Source organism: Mixophyes fleayi, chromosome 6 (genome assembly GCF_038048845.1).
Source record: "Mixophyes fleayi isolate aMixFle1 chromosome 6, aMixFle1.hap1, whole genome shotgun sequence".
Lineage (NCBI taxonomy): Eukaryota > Metazoa > Chordata > Amphibia > Anura > Limnodynastidae > Mixophyes > Mixophyes fleayi.
In genome coordinates this window covers 163,294,500-163,316,487 of record NC_134407.1, presented here as the reverse complement: position 1 = coordinate 163,316,487, position 21,988 = coordinate 163,294,500, and the positions used below count along the sequence as shown (strand labels likewise).

The 21,988-nt window shown below is 40.6% G+C and overlaps 1 protein-coding gene across 1 annotated transcript in view; it reads left to right on the top strand.

Moving 5' to 3' along the window:
* Positions 1 to 21,053, top strand: part of TBKBP1 (TBK1 binding protein 1) — a 53,877-nt gene extending 32,824 nt beyond the window's left edge. The window contains exons 7-9 of the mRNA XM_075177019.1: positions 11,240 to 11,349; positions 13,040 to 13,668; positions 17,503 to 21,053. Of these exons, the coding sequence (XP_075033120.1) occupies positions 11,240 to 11,349; positions 13,040 to 13,668; positions 17,503 to 17,631 (868 nt within the window). The 3' untranslated portion in view covers positions 17,632 to 21,053. The remainder of the gene's footprint in view (positions 1 to 11,239; positions 11,350 to 13,039; positions 13,669 to 17,502) is intronic.
* Positions 21,054 to 21,988: the final 935 nt, after the last annotated feature.

Sequence of the window (21,988 nt, the reverse complement as noted above, 5' to 3'; positions counted from 1 at the left end):
ATTCAATGTTATGTATGATTTATAAGTGTGCTTATTTAGGTTATCTTATGTGTTACATGTTTCTATGCTTTAATAAATTTGTTTATTTAATGAGCCGACTTGGACGGTGGTTATAGAATTTTATGCGCTTCTTTTCTCTTGTCTGTTTGCATTTATCTAGATCGGATTATTCCACAATAATTCAATATTAGGAGCTGCTATTGTTTATTTGAAGATCCATTACATACATTCTTTTCTTCCAGTTGGTAGAGATTGAGTGACTTAATATCATTTAGCGCCCGATTATTTGGCAGCATAAATTGGAAGGGAACCAAGGTCTGTCTGCATGATTACATATTTCATTGGAAGAAGATTAAGAATTGTATACCGATAGGAAAATAGGTAAAGGAATGTTATACTGATATAAACCACTTATTTTGAAATCCATGCAAATTTGATAAATATTGAATATATTTTGTTACTCTCATTCCTTTCGTCTGTCGTCACGCACATTGTCTCAGTTCTTGCAGTATACAGTATTCGGTGCTGTTGGTTGTATTCTAGAAATACAACGGTCTGGGTTGTAGCATGCAGATATTCCTGACTTGCTGCTTGATAAATGGCTGAAACAGATACACGTCCGTGTGCTATGTACTACATGGCACTTCTAATCTTTACGAAAAAGAATGGTCTTGCTCTGAGCTGGCAGATTTTTCCTGGCATGTATGCAAATGTGCCTGTATTTTCTGGTTAGAGGATGTAGAAAATAAAATGAACAGTGTGCTAGTGGTATTGTACAGTGCTCACTTTTGGGCATTCACTTTACAAATCTATAGACAAATGCAAAACATTTAATGCACAACGCAGACACATTGTGGATCAATACACATGAGTAATTTGCTATAATAAAAATATGTCATGCAAACAAAAAATAAATGAGACTCATGTAGTAAGTCGATGTGTCCTGTATTTATACTTTACATTGTTTTCCTTTTTATTTGTATAAAGTACTCCACTGCTGCATTGTTTGCTCTTGTATGCGATCGCTGTGGCTTTATCTGTTTTCTGACCACAAACTTCATTGCAATGTACACCTTCCTAACAGCACAGACTGTGCATGCCTATTTCACGGCAAGTTTTGTTTTGTATGTGTGCAATTATCCACATCTTCATGATTGTCATTATTTCTGTGATGACGAGAAGTAAGTAACCAATTATTCTTATCACATAGAAAGATCAGTGAGATAGATATCTCTACCACACAGCACTAAGCGTATACAGGGGAATTATATCTCTGACACTGGTCACTGTATTTATAAACAACTCCTGCACACCAACAGTGCCCCATTATTACAATACAGAACTGACACTGGAAATTAGGAAAATTAATTATGCTATAGATCATAATGCACTTTATACAGTACTTTACACCAATACGGCCATAAGGAAGAGACTTGCCATTGGTTCACAAGCCATTGTAGACTTACAAGTCCTATTATTTGCTGGCAGCACAGAGGCTATAAAGAGTAATTATTTAATGTTATGATCCTATTTATGCCCATTAGCAAGATACTGGTTTGGCCCCCCCTTCCTGAAACACTCCATAGCACTTTTTTTTAGCATAGTATATACCCCTATAGTCGAGTAGTAGGGTAAGCTATGTGCCGCCGCAAAGGGGCATGGCTTGCATTGTTGGGGGCGTGTCTAGCAGGTGAAAAGCGCTGGGCCACCCTCCTACAGAAAAAACCCTTCATTGCTGCGTACAGCATGGGCAGAAGTGTGCAGCGCCCGCTCCCCAGAGCGCAAGATATGTCCCAGCAGTCCTGACTTTCAGGACAGCGGGACAGTGACCTAAATGCAGAATTTTTAGTTAATGATATGTAATTTCAATTATTGCAAATAAATATTTTGTGCTGTAACTGAATGTTGTATAAGAGCCTGTTGTTTTATTACTATTATCTGTATTTATAAGTAAATTATATTTCCAAATTAAATTAGAATACTACTGTCTTGGACCTTGCATAAATTATTTAAAGGAGAACTCCACTCCACTCCACTCCCCCCTAAAGAAGTTTGTAGCCATAATGTTTCAAATAACATATACATCATGCTGCTCCCCCTTCATCATCGTTACCCCTGCATCACACTGCCGTCCCTGCATCACACTACGGCCCCTGTATCACACTGCTGCCCCTGTATCACACTGCTGCCCCTGCATCACACTGCTGCCCCTGCATCACACTGCTGCCCCTGTATCACACTGCTGCCCCTGTATCACACTGCTGCCCCTGTATCACACTGCTGCCCCTGTATCACACTGCTGCCCCTGCATCACACTGCTGCCCCTGTATCACACTGCTGCCCCTGTATCACACTGCTGCCCCTGTATCACACTGCTGCCCCTGCATCACACTGCTGCCCCTGTATCACACTGCTGCCCCTGTATCACACTGCTGCCCCTGCATCACACTGCTGCCCCTGTATCACACTGCTGCCCCTGCATCACACTGCTGCCCCTGTATCACACTGCTGCCCCTGCATCACACTACGGCCCCTGTATCACACTGCTGCCCCTGTATCACACTGCTGCCCCTGTATCACACTGCCTGTATCACACTGCTGCCCCTGTATCACAGGACGACCCCTGCATGACACTGCTGCCCCTGCATGACACTACGACCCCTGTATCACACTGCTGCCCCTGTATCACACTGCTGCCCCTGCATCACACTACGACCCCTGCATCACACTGTGGCCCTCGTTACTGTCCCTCTCATCACTCTGTGCCCTCCATGATAATTTTGCCCCCCTTCTCATATTTCCCTCACACACACTGTGCCCTCCATAATTTTGCTCCTCTTCTCGTTCTACGTTTCCTCATAGTGTGTGCCATTGTGCCTCCGGCTCTGTTAGTTTTCTTACCTTTCTATTGCCTACTTCTTTTCTGTTCTCTTCTGTTCTGTCTTCTTTCTTCTCCATCGCGCGGCTCCTCTCAGCTCCTCATTGAATCCTCACCACATATGTCGTCGGGCTTGATGACGTCACGCCTGCCATTCAGTAGAATTTTTCCTTTTATTTTTCCTTCTTTTTCTTCTTCGGCTGCATTTCATTTTCCTGGGCCGGTGGACAAGAGGCAGCAGGGATGGCAGACGGAGTGGATGCGGAAGCGCATTTCAGGCTTGGCGCCCCCTTTCGCTTTGCTTACCCTGCTCAAAGTCAGCCCTGGGGACCGCTGGGCCCTAGGCAGGTGAGGGCTGCCTAGCGGTAAATCCGGGCCTAGCCACCATACACGTTTTCATGTGCATCTGCAAATCAGCAAATGTAAGCACATACACATTTTAATTACTTACAAGAACAGTCACGTCTTAGGGGTCTATTTACCAAAATCTCATCTTTCATCGGATTCAGGACTCCTCCCACAGGTTGGTGAGGACTATAACTGACTGTTGCCAGTGGTAGCCCTCGCTGGGGCCTCACGCAAAGCTTTGCCTGGGGAAGTCTATTTAACAAGGACTATTTAGGCGAACACTACCGATTTGCCCTGCTCACTGCTGGTCTGCATATTTTAGGGTAAAATAGCGGTGGTTCTAAAGTCATAGGATTTTGGACTTTGCATCGTGTGTCTCTGGAGATATTTCCATCTCTATGTAAGGGCACTCTTGGTTTGCTGTGCACTTTGTAAATGATCTCCACTGCAAATTACATAAACCTAGTAGTGTCTCCTCTGACCGTTCAAGGGGTCAAATGGTTCCCTCAAGATTTCCTCAGATATAATAATGTCATACTTTGAATAAAATACACATATCACCCTACTCAGGAAATCCCTCTATCATATTTTGGGTAAATTAATTAGCTTTCACTTTAGTAACCATTCAGGGGCTTGAAAAAAAATATACATCTTTCAATTTAGCCAATTTATAGTATATTGTAAATATATTCCACTGCTTCCAAAATTAACAATAGAAACACAGCAAGCAAGGATAGTCCATCTTAGTCTGATACTTTGTCTACTACTCTGTAGATGCAATAAATTGTACGATCAATAATCTCAATGACATGCAAGGACCATATTAATCATCAGACTGAGAACTGTACAGAAACCACAGTGGGACTGCTAAAGCCATAAGGAAACCGAATACATGTGAAACTATCATATAAACTATCATTAAAAATACTGAAATATTAAGGGAATAAAATTGCCTCAGACTATATGCATTTATAAGTTGAAATATTAATTTAGAATATTCATTTAGCAAATGCCAATTGTCATATTTATGAAACATACATGACTTGGGAATTGCAGTACAAAAGTGATTGGAGAACCTGATTTGCCTATTGGCTTGAACCCCCCTCCTTAAGACAGCAGTTATATGAATGAAGATTCTAATTGCCATATGGCTAGTGTACATAATGATTGTCCTCTAATATATGCCCATAGCACATTATATCGCCCGGTTTTATTTTCTATTCAGTGAAATTGTTTTTATCAGCTTTAATTATAATTATACACCTGGCTGTAACTAGGGCAACTGCCCATGGTGCAAAGCTGTAGTGGGGGCACAGGGAATTAATATTTTAGGTTAATTTGGTTAAATTTAAGAGCAAGAGGCTGTTAGTTTTCTTTCTTGACACATGCACTAAAATTTATAGTTTCGGCTCTGGTTATACATATTGGGCCTGATTCATTAAGGAGAGCAATGCAAAAAAAGGAGTACATTTGCACCTTGGCAAAACCATGTTGCATTGGGGAGGGGGGATTTAAAACGTGGAGACAGATTTATAGTTGGGGTAGGGCATGTCCCAGGTCAGGTTTAAATTTCAGTCTAAAAATAAAGCTATCAAGTATTTGTGTGCTACATGAATAAGCAGCCATTATTTTCCTTAAGTGCAAAATAATAAACTAATTTGTACCCCTTTGCATTGTAACATGGTTTGTCCAGAAGCAAATGTACTCCCTTTCATTTTTGCTTTGCTCTCCTTAATGACTCAGGTCGATAGAATCTAGTGCTAATTGTGAAATATCAGCATAATAGTTTTTGTATGAGTTAACACAATAAACAACATCTCACTAAGTGAAAATCACAAAGAGTATGTTGAGTATGTGTTTAAGATACCTGATCTGTTTAACTGCCATTTAAACTATAATTGTTTATGTATGGTTTTTCATTGGAAATTTCAATGAAAAAAAAATTGAGTTAAAAAAAAAATCACAAAGGGCGGGGAAAGAACAATTAGGGGTAGATTCAATTAGCTGCGGTGTTCTTTAGAACAATGCGGCCTGCGCACTATTACTGTTACTACGGTAATAGCTGCACATTATTACCGTTACTACAGTAATTTATCCATGACTAATTGAATCTACCCCTTAGACAGCACCTGATGTGGGACTTCAAAAGACAATGAGAGGTCACTCTGCAAGCAGATGCCTGGCGCTCTTAGCCAATTAGACTGCTAGGAGCTATCCTAACAAAGGAGCGCACATACACCAATCAGCTGGTTAATACAGAGGATAATCTAACTACTTTCACTAAAATACCACACTGGCATAGTAGTTAAAATTGTTACCTCACAGTGCTGGGGACATGTGTTCAATCACAACCAGGGCCCTATCTGTGTATGTTCTCCCCGTGTTTGCTTGGGTTTCCACCCACAGTACAAAAGACATAATAGTAGGTTAATTGACTACTGAAAACAAAAGACCCATGTGTGTGTGTGTGTGATGGGGAATTTAGATTGTAAGCTCCACTGGGGCAGGGACTTATGTGAATGATTATATATTCTCAGTACAGTGCTGCATAATATTATTGGTGCTATATAAACAATAAATAAATAAATACATTCCCAGACAGTGACATCCATTATTAATTCATCACATCAAACATTATTTGTTGTACTTACTATACAATTCTTTATGACTTACTATGAAGTATTTCCACTGTAACCACACACATACTTTTCAATGTAACCCACAGATGGCAGATATAAATAAAACCACTTGTAGAGCTGCCTATATCACACCCGGAGGACAGGATGTGCCCTGTGTGTGTGTTTTTTTTCTATTTATTTATGTACATGCGAGCTTAGGTTTACTTCTTTCTACTTTTACCACTCTCTACTGAAAAAAAGTTTCTTGTCCACTCACGCAAATGGTAATATGTTTGTATATTTGCTGGCAATTCTTTTTACAATTGGATATTTTATGTTTATGGCTCCAATAAATATCATTATCTCAGTTTGACCAACATTAGATAACATACTCCTTACCTGGGTAGGATATGGTAATTGGTGCACAGGGGCTTAGTTAGATACATGGTGCAGTGTCACAAATGTGCTGTTACAGTAGAAACTTTTCAAAATCTAATTTAATTTTTTCCTATTGCAGCACATAAAATTAAAGTGAACATCTGATTGTTAGCTATGGTTAACAGTACATTCCTGCACAACGCATCATGTTATTACATAAGCCCCCAAGTGATAAACTCTACTGCACCTAACATTGCTTCCAATCCATCTGCTAAATGTTAATTCATTATTTCCCCATCTAGTTACTTCCTGACTGAGCCTGCAGCCTCTATTAACACATCATCATTTATTTATATAGCGCCACTTATTCCACAGCGCTGTACAGAGAACTCACATCAGTCCCTGTCCCCATTGGAGCTTGCAGTCTAAATTCCCTAACACACACACAGAATAGGGTCAATTTGATAACAGCCAATAAACCTACTAGTATGTTTTTGGAGTGTGGGGAGAAAACAGAACACCCAGAGGAACCCCACACAAACACAGGGAGAACACACAAACTTCACACAGATAAGGCCATGGTCAGGAATTGAACTCATGACCCTAATGCAGAGAGACAGAAGTGCTAACCACTAAGCCACCGTGCATGATGCTGAACCTACTGCTACATGTCGTTACCTAGACCCACAAACTAGTTCAGTGCTCTTTAAGTACATAGTCAGGGAAGGTAGGGTGTTAAAATGCCTTGGAGAGCCTCATAAGGAGAGCCCTGGACTAGTTCCCTGGTGAACAGTGCTAGGCCGGGGAGCAGATTTTTTTTAGGTCCTCCATGTCCCTTGGTCTACGTTTCACTTTCTATCTGTTCTCTTTTTATCTTCTCTAAGTAAAACTAAGATACTCCAATGTTTCTGGCTCAGTTCACAAGATAATATGTGATTATTTTATGAAGCATTCTTCATCTTCCCATCATAAACAGATAATTCCATCTTTCATGTCTCTGCCACAATGTCCCTACGCATTCCAACTATACCATACCACCGTAACTGCACACAGATGCCAGTCTCTATTGTTGCTCCTGCCTTGTAACAGCCACACATCCTCTCCCCACCAGCAACTACAATTGTATCAGATGTTCTGCACACTTATTAGATTGTAAGCAGTTTTGGGCAGAGTCACCTTTACCTTCCGTTTCATGTTACTATATGTACTGTGTTTGTCTCTTGATCAATGTACAGCGCCATGTAATATGTCAGCCCTTCATAAATAAAGGATAATAATATAAATAATAGATTAAAACCAGGAAACTTATTAACTACCCATCTCTGTCCTGGACTTGGTGTAGAGCAGCGGTTCCCAAACTGTGCGCCGCGGCTCCCAGGGGTGCCGCGGTGCTGTCACTGGGGTGCCGCAGGCCGGGCCAGCCATAAAAAAAAAAAGAACACAGAAACTTACCAATCCGTCGGGTGCCGGGACCTAGCAGGGAGAGAGGAGGCTGCTGGGTCCCGGCGCCCGCTGGATTGGTAAGTTTCTGTGTTCTTTTTTTTTTTTATGGCTGGCGCCTGGCGCGGGGCAGAGGATGGGGACAGAGAGCAGAGGATGGGGACAGGGGGCAGAGTTAGAGCGATAGTAAAATGTCGATTGCTGTAATTGCGACATCTACAAAATGCAGATTTCAAGCAAAAGTGACAGAGAAGAATTCCGGCAAGGCTGCTTTAAAGCTCGAGACCATGCCAGCACTGAGATTCACGTCATTTAAAGTGGCATCAGATACATTGCTGCTATTAAGTGGGCAATGCGAGGACCTGTCGGCTGTATAATGTCCAACCCTTCTTAAAAAACACTGTAGAGCCGCCGGGTCCTCGCATTGCCCACTTAATAGCAGCAATGTGACTGTTGCCCTTTTAAATGACGTGAATCTGTTATAACAAGTTTTGTCTGGTCCTTAGCAACTGAACATGAAACCTGTAAGACTAGAGAACACCTACAGCAGATATAGCAAAACATCAACGATTATTAAGGTGAACCTCACTGTTTAAGTCTAAAACTGGTACTACAAATCCTAAGCCCAAGGATGATGCTCCATTAGTCTATTGGCCTCCCTGCCCCCTATCTTGTCCACATTCTATAAAGTGGCACAAGAATTAGGGAGAGCCTTGTGTGCCCCCCTATTGCCCTATAAAAGCTCAGGGAGAAAGGGAGTACAGTTGTTATCATTTTAGTAGCTCACAAAAATGGGAGTTGACAATGAGGTCAATAGAGTAATTTCAGTATTGTAACAGAGAGGACGATTAAGGGATAAAGATGAGTGTGTGAAAATGATGTAGATGAAATTACAAGTGAAGCTCTAGCTAAACCATATATTAAAGGGGGTGAACTAGAGACACATTTGATATTCTGCTGTTGATCTCAGAGACCGTACATTTATATAAATGAAGTAGGGCAGCGTATTGTACCAAACAAACAAAGTGTATATTACTGTAACAGTAAATCCAATGGAGATGTGATATCACATTCCTTATCTGTGCAGGGTCCTGTGACTTAGGGTGTTTATCAGCAATATGTATGTAACACCCTTTTGGGCCGTTACATGTAAAAGGCTGGGTGACTGTAAATAGGAACTGAGGAAGTGTTTCTCCCCTTTAAGTCTTTATTTAACAACTGGTGATGGGAAACTATCATGCACTTACCGTGAAATACACGTCCCTCTGTGTGTCCCGCATATTTAAGAACAGTGCATCACAGCATATATCCTGGATATCTGCTGCTTTGCATTCCTTTTAGTTTTTGGGAGCAATCACCATTCAATAGTATGGTGACTGCTCCCTCTCGCAATCTAACAAGATCCCAAGCTGGCGTACATTATCATAATTGAAAAATGTCAGTGCTGTCAGCTCTGCTCCGAAGAGCATAAATTTGAGAAATAGTTCAATCCTTATCAACAGCGATAAGGATTGAAAACTATTTTTCGCTTTATGTGAACATTGATAAATGTGCCCCAAAGTGCTACCACCTAGACCTGAATTCCTTCCCTGGGTTGTGTTTCTGGAATATAAACACTGGGGGCTAGATTTACTAAGCTGCGGGTTTGAAAAAGTGGGGATGTTGCCTATGGCAACCAATCAGATTCTAGCTGTCATTTTGTAGAAGGTACTAAATAAAAGAAAGCTAGAATCTGATTGGTTGCTATAGGCAACATTACCACTTTTTCAAACCCGCAGCTTACTAAATCTAGCCCTGGGGGTTGATTCAGGAGAACCCCTGCCCCATACCAGACATGGTCCCCCTCCAAAGGACATTCAAACACTATAATAATGTAATAAACACCCTTTTGGTGTGAGATTTATCGAACATAGGCTGGTTAATCTAATACAATATTAGCAAAGACAGACAATTATACATGCACAATATGTTTGTAGTAAAGATTAAATATACAATACAGTAACCCATTTAATGTCCATGGGCCTGATTCATGAAGGAAAGTTAAGTAAAATAAATTGAGTAAGTAGTCTCCTGGACAAAACCATGTTACAATGCAAGGGGTGCAAATTACTTTTCTATTCTTGCTAGAGGATTTACTCTGTAACTCAGTTCTTTGAATAATAAGGTGAACTTGTGTGATCCTGGGTTACATATACTGGGAGTTTTATATATACATGTTGTAGCATTTAACTGAAAAACTGGCAACTTAACGGACTGTAAGTAGAGACATTGCTCATCCTCTTGATGTGACGTCACCCACTTCATATCTCTGTGATGTCAGCTCCAGGATCCAATTAATCTTTAAGTTATTCCGCCTTGTCCAATTATTAAGAACATCCTGGTGGTTTTGAATAGAAGATGATCTCTTTGTGAATCTTTCCAGGAGATTTGTGTGATGTTTGTCAGTTAGATTTAATAAGAAAAGGGTCCAGGATCAGGAGAATTACAGTTGCCAGCTTGTCATTGAAACTACACAATAAACCCCTCATTTTGTTCCATTTACCTGGTCACTTCAACTGATAACAACTCCAATCAGGAAGGAATTGCAGCCTTAATCATGGCTGCAATTGTGGAGAAAATGCAGGGTAGCGCTAGAGGGGTGCTGTCCAGCTAATGTTAGGTGACCTGGTAAGTAGTGCACACATGGAGCTCAAATAAGTTGGTACAAAGACTAGTCCCAGAGGCAGGTTAGGCCTGCCCCTTATTTTGCTTGACACACATTGCGAGTCCACATTGACGGAATAGAATCGGGACTGCGAGGTATGTAAGCTGGTGTCAGATCCTCTGATGTCTGCTGGAGCCACTGTTGATGGTATTAGGTGACCGGTAGGCTGCAGGCAGTTTTTGCCAAAGTTAAAGTGCCAGTATGTGGAGCTGTGTGGATATCTATTCTGCAGGCTCCAGTGTTAAGCCACATCTTAGTTATTTCCATTTTTTTTTAATCTGTTACTTCCATTTCCACCATTGGTACTGAATTAAAATGAGAGTGAGGAGACAGACTCACCATGCATTCTAACAGTATAAAAAGTAAACTGGTCCCCTGTGAAGGTAACATACAATTTCCATTTTGTTTTTAACATACAAATAGATATTTGATAGTTTAGACACCAGTGTGGTTTTTATGAAGAGATGATAGGTTTACTTTAATGAGGCTACCTCTCTTATGTCTGATTAAGGACCTGGAGATGATAATCTGTTCTGTGGCTTTCTGACAGTGTGTTATGTGGCTGTGTATGTGCTTCAGGAATAGCGCTGGAGAATAGTGATTTAAGAAGATGATATTTCAATATGCAGTCACGAGATAAGTGGGGAACAGACACATATAAATATGAAGCCACTTTGTGGAAGGTTTGGAAGTCTATGGGGGATATTCTATAAATAACCTGTCTTTACCATTGTTGTTCTTTGTATTTTTCTTACGTTAATGACTGCAAAGTTTTACATGTGATAAAACAACAGCATGTAATGTGCATTTCAATGTGTCTGTCTGAATCTAGTTATTGTGTAAATGTTAGAGGTGTTTTTGTTACATTACTAGGGTGAATCTGGCCCTGGCTTACACTGAACTGACAGAGGAACTTTACCGTCTGCGGGACCTTACCACACTGCAAAGCCAGATTCTGAGGTCACTGCTGGAGGACCAAGCAGGTGGGAAACATTCAGTATTTTACACACCATCTAAACTAGGAAATGACATATAGAAAAACTGTTTAGTATAAAAGATACAAATACTGGGCCTGATTCATTAAGGATCTTAAATGAAGAGGATCCTTATTTCAGTCTCCTGGACAAAACCATGTTACAATGAAGGGGTGCAAATGAGTCTTCTGTTTTGTACATAAGTTAAATACTGACTGTTTCTTCATGCAGCACACAAATATCAACTTTACATTTCAGTGTACAGATAAGCTATCAAATATAAACACTCATTTGCACCCCTTGCATTGTAACATGGTTTTGTCCAGGAGACTGAAATAAGGATCCTCTTCATTTAAGATCCTTAATAATTCAGGCCCACAGTCCCTCAAACAATGTCCAGCATTACCAGCCATTTCTTACCATTTACACATAGCAGCATGGTTGCCACACAATGGCCCCGATGTATTGATGTCACTAGCCCTTCTTATTCATGGGCATTTATATATACATCTCTGGCACAGTTCTCTGCACTGCATTCAACACACTTTAAAATGGTGATCTATTGAGAAACGCGTTGTCTGTATATTTATAGAACACAGTGAGTGCAGAGAAAGCATTTCTCATTTGATCAATAAATCACCAGTCCACACAGAGTTTACCTTCTGATGCAGGGCAATGTACCATTGGTACATACATGTGCTCGTCAGTACATAACCTAAGAGATTTGTAGATATGGAAAAACTGAAGTGAAGTAGATAAAGATATTTTATATAGCAGAAGTACAAAATCAACTGAACATAAAAGTCAATTTGATAATTTGCCAAATTAATGAACCTGCAAATTATGCATTGCTATTCACATCCTTACTGCTCAACTCACCTCAAGTAGTAAGAAGGTCTGTATGTCATTCAATCATCACTTCTGATCAAGAGTAAAAATCCTGCCTAGTCGCACTCCATAAAAGATCAGCAGATTTTAATTAACAGATAAGCCTCCAGGTTCACCCTTTGTTCATATAGATATTTGGCCGAGTGATTTTGCACTGTGCTAGATGCCTAGTTATAACTAAAGATCAGCCCAGTTAACCCGCCATCCAGCTGAAATACATGCATGTCCACATAGCCACCTTGGTCTTGCGCATAGCTTCTCTTCTGCAAAGCAAAGGGCATGTGTAACTACATGAATGTGGGAAATGTATATATTTTTATTGACTGTACTTTGTTTGTACAATAGGCACAACATTGCAGGTAATTTTGTGTCTATTGTTTGCTATCTGATAACTACACCTTTGCAGGAAATGCTGATTTCCTTCTTGATACTATTACTGTAAATTACTAAAATAGATTAAGGGGTATATTTACTAATCTGCGGGTTTGAAAAAGTGGGGATGTTGCCTATAGCAACCAATCAGATTCTAGCTGTCATTTTGTAGAGTGCACTAAATAAATGACAGCTAGAATCTGATTGGTTGCTATAGGCAACATCTCAACTTTTTCAAACCAGCAGTTTAGTAAATCTAGCCCTGGGGGTTGATTCAGGAGAACCCCTGCCCCATACCAGACATGGTCCCCCTCCAAAGGACATTCAAACACTATAATAATGTAATAAACACCCTTTTGGTGTGAGTCTAGTTATAGCAATATCTGCAGTTAACATAAGGTTTGTGCTTCACTTTTATAACATTTTAATTTTTTTCCAGGACAGAGACACTCTCCTCCACCTCGTCATTCCCCTTGCCCACTTCGACACTCTCCTTCCTCTCTCCGTCACTCTCCATCCTCACAGCGCCGCTCCCCGGTCCCACAGTGCCCCTCTCCCATCTCACAGAGAAGATCCCCTGTCCCCCAGTCTCCAGTTCACCAGCGCCGCTCCCCGGTGCCACCTTCGTCTCCCTCACGTAGATCTCCTGTACCCTCGCCATGCCCATCCCCTTTGGGCACTGAGATTTCATATTCTAAGCCGTCAGCTCATCAGGCAAAAGCATCTTTCCAGGCTCGCCGTAGCTATTCTGAGATCAGTGAGCCGGCTCTGTATCCACGGACACCCCGCTCCCTATGGATACCAGCAGGAACAGCAACATTGCCCAAGCAGCGGTCCTACAATGAGGGGTATGCAGGCAGCCCACCTACTATCCCCTGCTTCCAGGACCCCCCACAGCAATCCTCTGATGAGGAGGAGTGGAGTCCCCCATCCCCACCCAGTCCAGAGCCTGGCGCTGTACGCTGTGCTTCCTTTTGTGCGGGGTTCCCCATTCCTGATGTGGCAAGCAGAAGAATGTCGGCATCCTACTCCCGTGCAGAACATGCACAGTCCTGGCCTTCCATCAATGTAAGAATTCGGGAGCTAGGGGGGATTGCATAGTGTTCACAGTCAAGTGCACCAGTGGTATAAGAGAAAATGTACATTTTTAGGTGTTCCTGAAAATAGTGCACTTTCCCAAGGGATCCCATGAATTTAAAACTGAAAGACAAGGCATACATAAGATCTTAGCACTCTTCTATTAGGAATAATGAAAGATACTGATAGATACTGTGCCTGTCAGTGGCTGTAAGGCAGCAGAAGCCACTAGAGTTGTCTTTCATTAACTGGATAAACTGTCATCTAATGTACAGTATAAGGAGATTAGAAATCACAGTGAGTTTAATGACCAGGTAAAGGCACAGACTGAATACTTTTGTACATATAGTAGGTTTTTTTTGTATAATTTGATTTCTTACTGGTGTTTCAAATTCAGATAATTTAAATGTAATCTGTATTAAGATTATTAGTAATAATTAATCGTTTTATACCAGGAGATTTACTTAGCCAGTCAGAATTTCTACTTTTACACCTCATTAACTTATTGGTTGCATTCAGCACTTCAGGATGAAGCGTTAACTAATGAGTCTGAAGGCAGATGAGAGGTTTCTGTACACTTAAAGTCACTCTGCTACAGTCAGGCATTCAGAAAAGCCCAATCCATGACATTACCTCCAGTATGTTAGTGAATTTTAAAAGGTTTGCTTTGTACAAACTGCAGTTCCTTTCTTCCTCCAGAGTTTCATCTTACCACCACTTTGATAGAGGTTTATATTTGTTTAAATATGTTTCATATGTCCATAAAACTTTGTTCAAGAATTCTACTTGCCCAGAAAATTGCAATCAGACTTTTTTTTTTTTTATTTGCGGTTCTAATGAGATGTATGTATTTTGCAATCCTGCCTTCAATTTAGTTGATTACAAAATGCATCCAAGGTTTCTTTTTTCTAATGTATTCCAAAAAGAATTAATGTTTGCTGTGCTATGGCTCTCATTGAATTATTTTATTTCAGCATCCAAAAGGCTTGCTAAGTGCTTTTTTATCAATGCAACACCTGACCAATAGAAATGACTGACAGTAAGCTGTCCTAATGCTAACAGTACCTTTATTAACAACAATATTGACAATTAATAGCACTGCCTCAGTAAAAGTCTACTTGCAATGTACACTTATTAACATAAGTTTTATTAAAAAATTGTAATCGGGCCTCTTTCTCCTATACTTTCTGTTATAATGCACTAGGCATTATATAAATCAGCTGTTGGTGTGGACTGAATATCCAGTGACACTCAGGGCCATCTTTTCCATTGGGCACGATGGGCAGGTGCCCGGGGGGCCCACGGACAAGGGGGCCCCATAGGTAGGGCTCTTAATTAGAATAAATAATCCTGAAAAAAAACCAACTGAAAAAAAACCTTCAAGGGTCACTGAGCAAGTACATCTATCTATCTCTATCTCTATATATCTATATCTATATCTATCTATCTATCTATCTATCTATCTATATATATATATATATATATATATATATATATATATATATATATATATATATATAGGGGCCCCGGTGCACTGCTATGCCCGGGGGCCCATAATGTTGTTAAGATGGCCCTGGTGACACTAATCTCATGTGATCATTCAGAGCCAATATACTTAAAGCTGGCAGTTTGATGATGTCACAGAAAGTTTCTTGGAAGCACACTGAGCATGCTTCTGCCAATAAATGGGATATTTACTCTTATTCAGTGGTTGCAGTGGCCTGGCATCCGCCACTTCTCGTACAGCCCTCATTGTTAAACTATCAATTTCCATTTACTTACATTTTCCATACTGACACTTCTAAATTTCCACTTTGACCACTGCTCTCATTAACATTCATTAATAGGTAAAGCTCCTCATAAAGTGGATAAGATCATGCAGACAAGTAAAAAAGATTAATATAGAAGAATGTACCGCAATGACACACAGTAAATGTATTGTTACATATGTTTAGTTGTGTTGTCTGTTTGTGGGATTGAACAAAAAAAGTTATTCATCTAAAATAACACATATTCCACAATTCTGGAGGTCCAGAAATGTGCTTGACATGGTGATAGGGATTGTGGCATAATTTGTCTCTATTACCGTTGTGAGGTTATAATATATTGCAAATCACCAGGTAGAGCTATGATCCTATAAAGACTGCTGGTACAAACCTGGAGGCGACTACTAGAAGTGACTACTTTTTAATTGCAACTAATAACATAATTACAGTGACTACCAACTACTATAAATTTTTACTAACATGCTTCTCCCATTAAGCCTTTTTTCCTGGGCTCCTCTGGGTGATGGGGTCTGTGAGATGGAGCACCAATCGCAACACGCAATCAAGAGAATGTGGAATATAATTGGTCCTCAGTCTCAATCACATCCCACCCCCTCCGCCACTTCCATTTTAAAAAGGCAAATATTGATTTACTAGTTCTGTATTATAGGACTATCAGAGCGCTGGGAGAAACGGTTGCATGGAGCCTGAGGCTCCTGCTGGGGTGAAGCACATTAGTAAAATTGTAGAGCAAGTTGTAGTAGAGCATTAACAAGCTAAAATAATTTAGAACAATACACATTGTATTCATGTATTATTGAAAGAAGCAGCTGTAAAAATTAACACTAGTTTGTTGTGAAGCCAAATCATTATCATCATCAGCTGTTTATATAGCGCCACTAATTCCGCAGCGCTGTACAGAGAACTCACTCACATCAGTCCCTGTCCCATTGGAGCGTATAGTCTAAATTCCCTAACATACACAGACAGACAGAGAGAGACCGGGGTCAATTTGATAGCAGCCAATTAACCTACTAGTATGTTTTTGGAATGTGGGAGGAAACCGAAGTACCTGGAGGAAACTCACGCAAACACGGGGAGAACATACAAACTCCACACAGGAGTTTGTATGTTCTCCCCGTGTTTGCATGGGTTTCCTCCGGGTGCTCTGGAGGCCATGGTCGGGAATCGAGCTCAAGACCCCAGTGCTGTGAGGCAGAAGTGCTAATTACTTAAGCTGGGTACACACTGCAGAATTTTCCACCAACTTTTTATGCCGATCGATTTTACATGCGATCGATGGTCCGATCGCTCGGTCCATGGACTGCATACACACTAGCCTTGTTTTAGACGATAAAGGGAAGAGCAGCTGTCCCATAAGCGACTTTTTACAGCCATGTTGTCGTGAGCAATGACTGTAATTTCGTACTCACTGTTGTGGATCGGTCGGAAGTTATACACACTACACAACGGAAACGAGATTGGAACGAAAATATTTAACGGTATGACCAAACAAATGAGGCGACAATTGTTCATTTGGGCAGACTTTCGACCATCGTGTCACTAGACACACTGATCCGACTTTTGAACGAGTGGTCGTATGTCGGCTGATTCAGCCGATTATTGGACGAAAACCGTGTAGTGTGTACCTAGCTTAAGCCACCGTGCTGCCCGCAAATTCAAGCTATTGTTCTCTATTATCAGGCAGTATATGCTAAAATAGTCTGCAGTGTCCTTTAATTGGTTTATTGACAAAAAGCCTGTTCTGTATAGAACAAAACCCCCACAATCACAAAGTTATCTAACAAATCTTACATTTTGATAGGCTCCTGAAATGTCAACTTAAAATTGTTAATGTTTTATTAGCTCTTCTATACAAGTATTTTAGTTACTGAGGTCCTATAATTCCAGTTCTTTAGTGATATAGGATAATCGCTTAAGTCATTATAAATAATAAAAATATCCAAAAATAATATATATTAAAAGTATATATTTTTTTCCCATCTCTCTTCTCATTTCGTCCACTCCCCCTTCCCTTTCTATGCTTTTATTTATGCAGTTACTGATGGAGACAGTGGACTCGGAGGTAAGAAGTTGTCCGCTCTGCCAGTTGGCCTTTCCTGTTGGATACCCAGATGACATTCTAATAAAACATATTGACTCCCATCTTGAGAACAGCAAGATCTAACAACAGCCCACCATTACTCATTTTGGGGCTCCAGGATATAAAGATGCTGAGTTTTGGGATCCCGAAAAAGCTACACACACTAATGGTCATAGAGAATATCCCCAGTATTTATACACTGTTGATGAACACATGTTGTGATCATGAGTATCTATATACTCATGTATGGAATTCAGTATAATTACTGATTGTGAACACACCTTGTTATACAATGAGATTCACTGATAATGAACACAATGGGTTATTTAATAATTGCAACTGTTTGCACAGTATAATGATGTTGATGACCTAGACACCATTAATGAACACTACACACTGCACACTGAGAAGAACACATTCCACTGTACAATGGTTTGGGAACCCTGTGGCTCCCAGCACTTATGGAACTACAAGTCCCAGAATGACACACCCACCTATGGCTGCCATGACTTGTTGGAACCTATACTTCCACAACAGCTAGAGAGCCACAGGTTGTTTTCTTTTGATCTAAACAACGTTAAAAGGACTCTTACATTTATGATCTGAAATACACTCCTATTTGGTACAGGTTTACCATTATAGTATGAAATAATGCTCCCTATTATTGTCATCTTGTAGGTTAAAGGGCGATGTACTATCATGGTGCAGTATCTGAACAAGAAGTCAGCATAAAGTTCCTTGTTTGGTAAACCATAGCTGCCTATCAAGCAGTATTTGATTTAATCAGTTATATGTAAGCTTCCCTAGAAAATAAAGTTCTGATTGGTTACTACCAGCCAGAAAAAAAGAACAACAATAGGGCTAAAATACCCAAGGTTAGGGGAAGACACTCGCCTTGAAGCATTAGCCACAGGTTTTATAAACTTAATTTTACGTTTTATGCATCACAGGAAGGACGACAGGGTGAAACCATCATTAAAAAATAACTTTATCATTTAGAAAAAATGCGTAGTTTCCATTGCAGTTTTGTTTTGTTGATCATGCTCCTATTTTTCTTGTTGTAATTTTGGAAGTTACTTGCCATTGCAAGTGTATGAGGCGTTAAACGTTCTCTATAGATATTGTTTGCCATTTGATTGTACCACTACATTGTACCACATAAAATGTTTACAGCTGTCCATGCTAGCAGTAGAAGCTGTCTGTTTTGAAGAGAACCTATCAGTGGATGTTGGAATTGTAGGCCTCTTACTTACTGGTTTCAATGTCATCCTAAACCCTGTTCTTGTGGTCAGGACGTGCGTGGTGTCTTTGGGATGCTGCCTGTTCTATATAGTTATGTTCACTGCAAGTGACCACAAGGGAATCAATGGGGAGTCCTTGAAGTGCAAGCTCCGGTTACCATGACATGTCAAATGTGATTATGTTTAATTTGTGTTATCACTGGTGTTTGCATAACACAAGTGGGTACTCGTCCTTTATATTACATAGTGCATTGTACAATATACAAGTATAAATGGTGTACTTCTGTCCTCTTGTTCAAAACAGTGAGAGCCTGTAACAGTTCTCTCTGTATTGTAATAGTTCAGCTCGGCTTCTGAGTCAGGGTTGCATACTGCTCTGTGCTCATCTAGATTGGCCTCCTCCAATAACTCAAGGCTCTCCTACCTCTCCAGCGTTTCGGAGAACATAGCACAGCTTAAGCTATTAGCGTCCAGGGAGGTGCTATTTTACAGGCCCTCACCCGTGGCCAATGGGGGAACAGAGGACACTGATTTCTTGATATGTGTGCAAGGCAATATATAATGAATAAAGGGTATTTTTTGCCTCTGTAATAGGTTCCATTTCAGGTATAAATGTAGAATATGTAAGTTTTACGAAAACAAGTTATTCTGTTTGCACTATGATAGTACATCAACTTTCCCATGTTTTTTAAAAAAATTGCTCGTTGCCTACTGACAGTGGAGCAGTCTTGTGGACTGACTCAATATTTATAAGAATCCAGCTTATTATATGGGAAACGATTGACATCACAGAGTAAGTCTGTGGGACAAACAGTGGAACAGACTTTTTCGAGGATCAACCAAGCAAAGGGCCAATACTTTCTTGTGTTGCCAGCTCTGAATTTGGGGTGGAAAAAGGTTAAATTTTGTGCCTACTCATCTCTTCTCTATTATAAGTTTCAGGATGGAAACGTTTCCTTCATTCCTCTGGTTAGCCTGAAGTGCTCCTGTGATAATTTGTGTGCATGATAAAATCTCTCATACCTAAACATTAAGTGGATGTAAGGTTTACAGCTGAGTCTCATCACCTGCAAGTGTTGCTGCCGTCTTTAAAACCGTGTGAAGAAATACAACTTTAGAGGTAGCCGTTGTCAGATGAGACCCAAGAATGAAAGACAATATGGCACTATAATGAATGTGGAATTTAAAGGACTAATTTAAAGGACTAATTTAAGGACTAAAAGCTCTCTGCACCTCTTAACCCTCTCACTGCCAGATCAGCCTGCAGTGCATTGCCAAGAGATATTTCCATCGCATGCAGAAACGTGTCTCTGGTCAGGCCCTGGCATGCAGGGAGTTAAACACAAAGCTTCCTGATGGGAGTTACCTCTCCCTGACATGTTATACCTCAGCCTCTAACTTATGTGTTATGTATACATATACATACCTATATGTTTATATGAATATATATGTTTGTATATACACTGAGTCTGCACAACAGTGTCTGTATTTCTGGCTCTGCTGGTCTAATGTCTTCCCTCAATGTCTGGTCCAGTGACACTGTGAACCAGAGTGGTCTGCAGATTGCTACTCTTTGTGAAGTGTACAGTATGACAGTGATGTGCTGCAATGCAGTGCACCACTCATTTTTGCTCTGCAATCCTTAGTGCCATAATGCTTTATTATACAGTAAACATTTACTGTGCATATGACACTGTGGTGCCTGCAGTGGAACATACTATGTGGTCAGTGTGACATACTGCTCTGCGGTGCTTTGTGTAACATAGTGATCTGCAGTGGTGGGGATACATACTGCTCTGCAGTGCTGGTATGATCTGCTGCTCTGCAGTGCTCAATGTGTGACATTCTGGTATGCAGTGCATGGTGTGACAAACTGCTCTGCAGTGTTCAGTGGAACATGTTGCTCAGCAGTCTGCCGATACGACCAGCTGCGCTGCATAATTCAGAATGACATACTGTTCTGCAGTGCACAATGTGACATACTGCTCTGCAGTGCAATTATGGCTTCCCGCTCTGCAATGTACAGTATAATCTACTTTTCTGCAGTGCTACGTGTGACATACTGATCTGCAGTGCTTAATGAGTGACATGCTGCTCTGCAGTGCTCAATGAGGGACATTCTGCTCTGCAGTGCTTAATGAGTGACATGCTGCTCTGCAGTGCTCAATGAGGGACATTCTGCTCTGCAGATCGCTCAGCTGCTCTCACAGTTCTTTGCATATTCCTGTCCTGTGTAAATGAATAAAAAGTGCTTTTTTATTACAATATTTGTTGGTAAATTTGTCCTAATTTGAGTAACCTAATTTGGCCTCTACTCTGGTCCACCTGTAAACTTACTCAATTGTAGGTTTTATTTTAGTGTTAAATCAGAACTTTCCTATTAAACAAAACAATTGTATTAAAAGAAAAGCCAACCTCAAAAGTGTACACAGAAAAAACTGAAAAGTTAAGTGAATAAAATTAGTGGCCGTTAAGTGGTAGTAGGTTGGACAGTAATAAATGGTAGTAGATTGGACAGTAGTAAGTGGTAGTAGATTGGACAGTAATAAGCGGTAGTAGGTTGGAAAGTAGTATGAGGTAGTAGGTTGGAAAGTAGTATGAGGTAGTAGGTTGGAAAGTAGTATGAGGTAGTAGGTTGGACAGTAGGAAGAGGTAGTAGGTTGGACAGTAGTAAGTGGTAGTAGGTTGGACAGTAGTAAGCTGTAGTAGGTTGGACAGTAGTAAGTGGTAGTAGGTTGGACAGCAGTAAGCGGTAGTAGGTTGGACAGCAGTAAGCGGTAGTAGGTTGGACAGCAGTAAGTGGTAGTAGGTTGGAAAGTAGTATGAGGTAGTAGGTTGGACAGTAGAAAGAGGTAGTAGGTTGGACAGTAGTAAGCGGTAGTAGGTTGGACAGCAGTAAGCGGTAGTAGGTTGGACAGCAGTAAGCGGTAGTAGGTTGGACAGTAGGAAGAGGTAGTAGGTTGGACAGCAGTAAGTGGTAGTAGGATGGAAAGTAGTATGAGGTAGTAGGTTGGACAGTAGAAAGAGGTAGTAGGTTGGACAGTAGTAAGCAGTAGTAGGTTGGACAGCAGTAAGCGGTAGTAGGTTGGACAGCAGTAACCGGTAGTAGGTTTGACAGTAGGAAGAGGTAGTAGGTTGGACAGTAGTAAGTGGTAGTAGGTTGGACAGTAGTAAGCTGTAGTAGGTTGAACAGTAGTAAG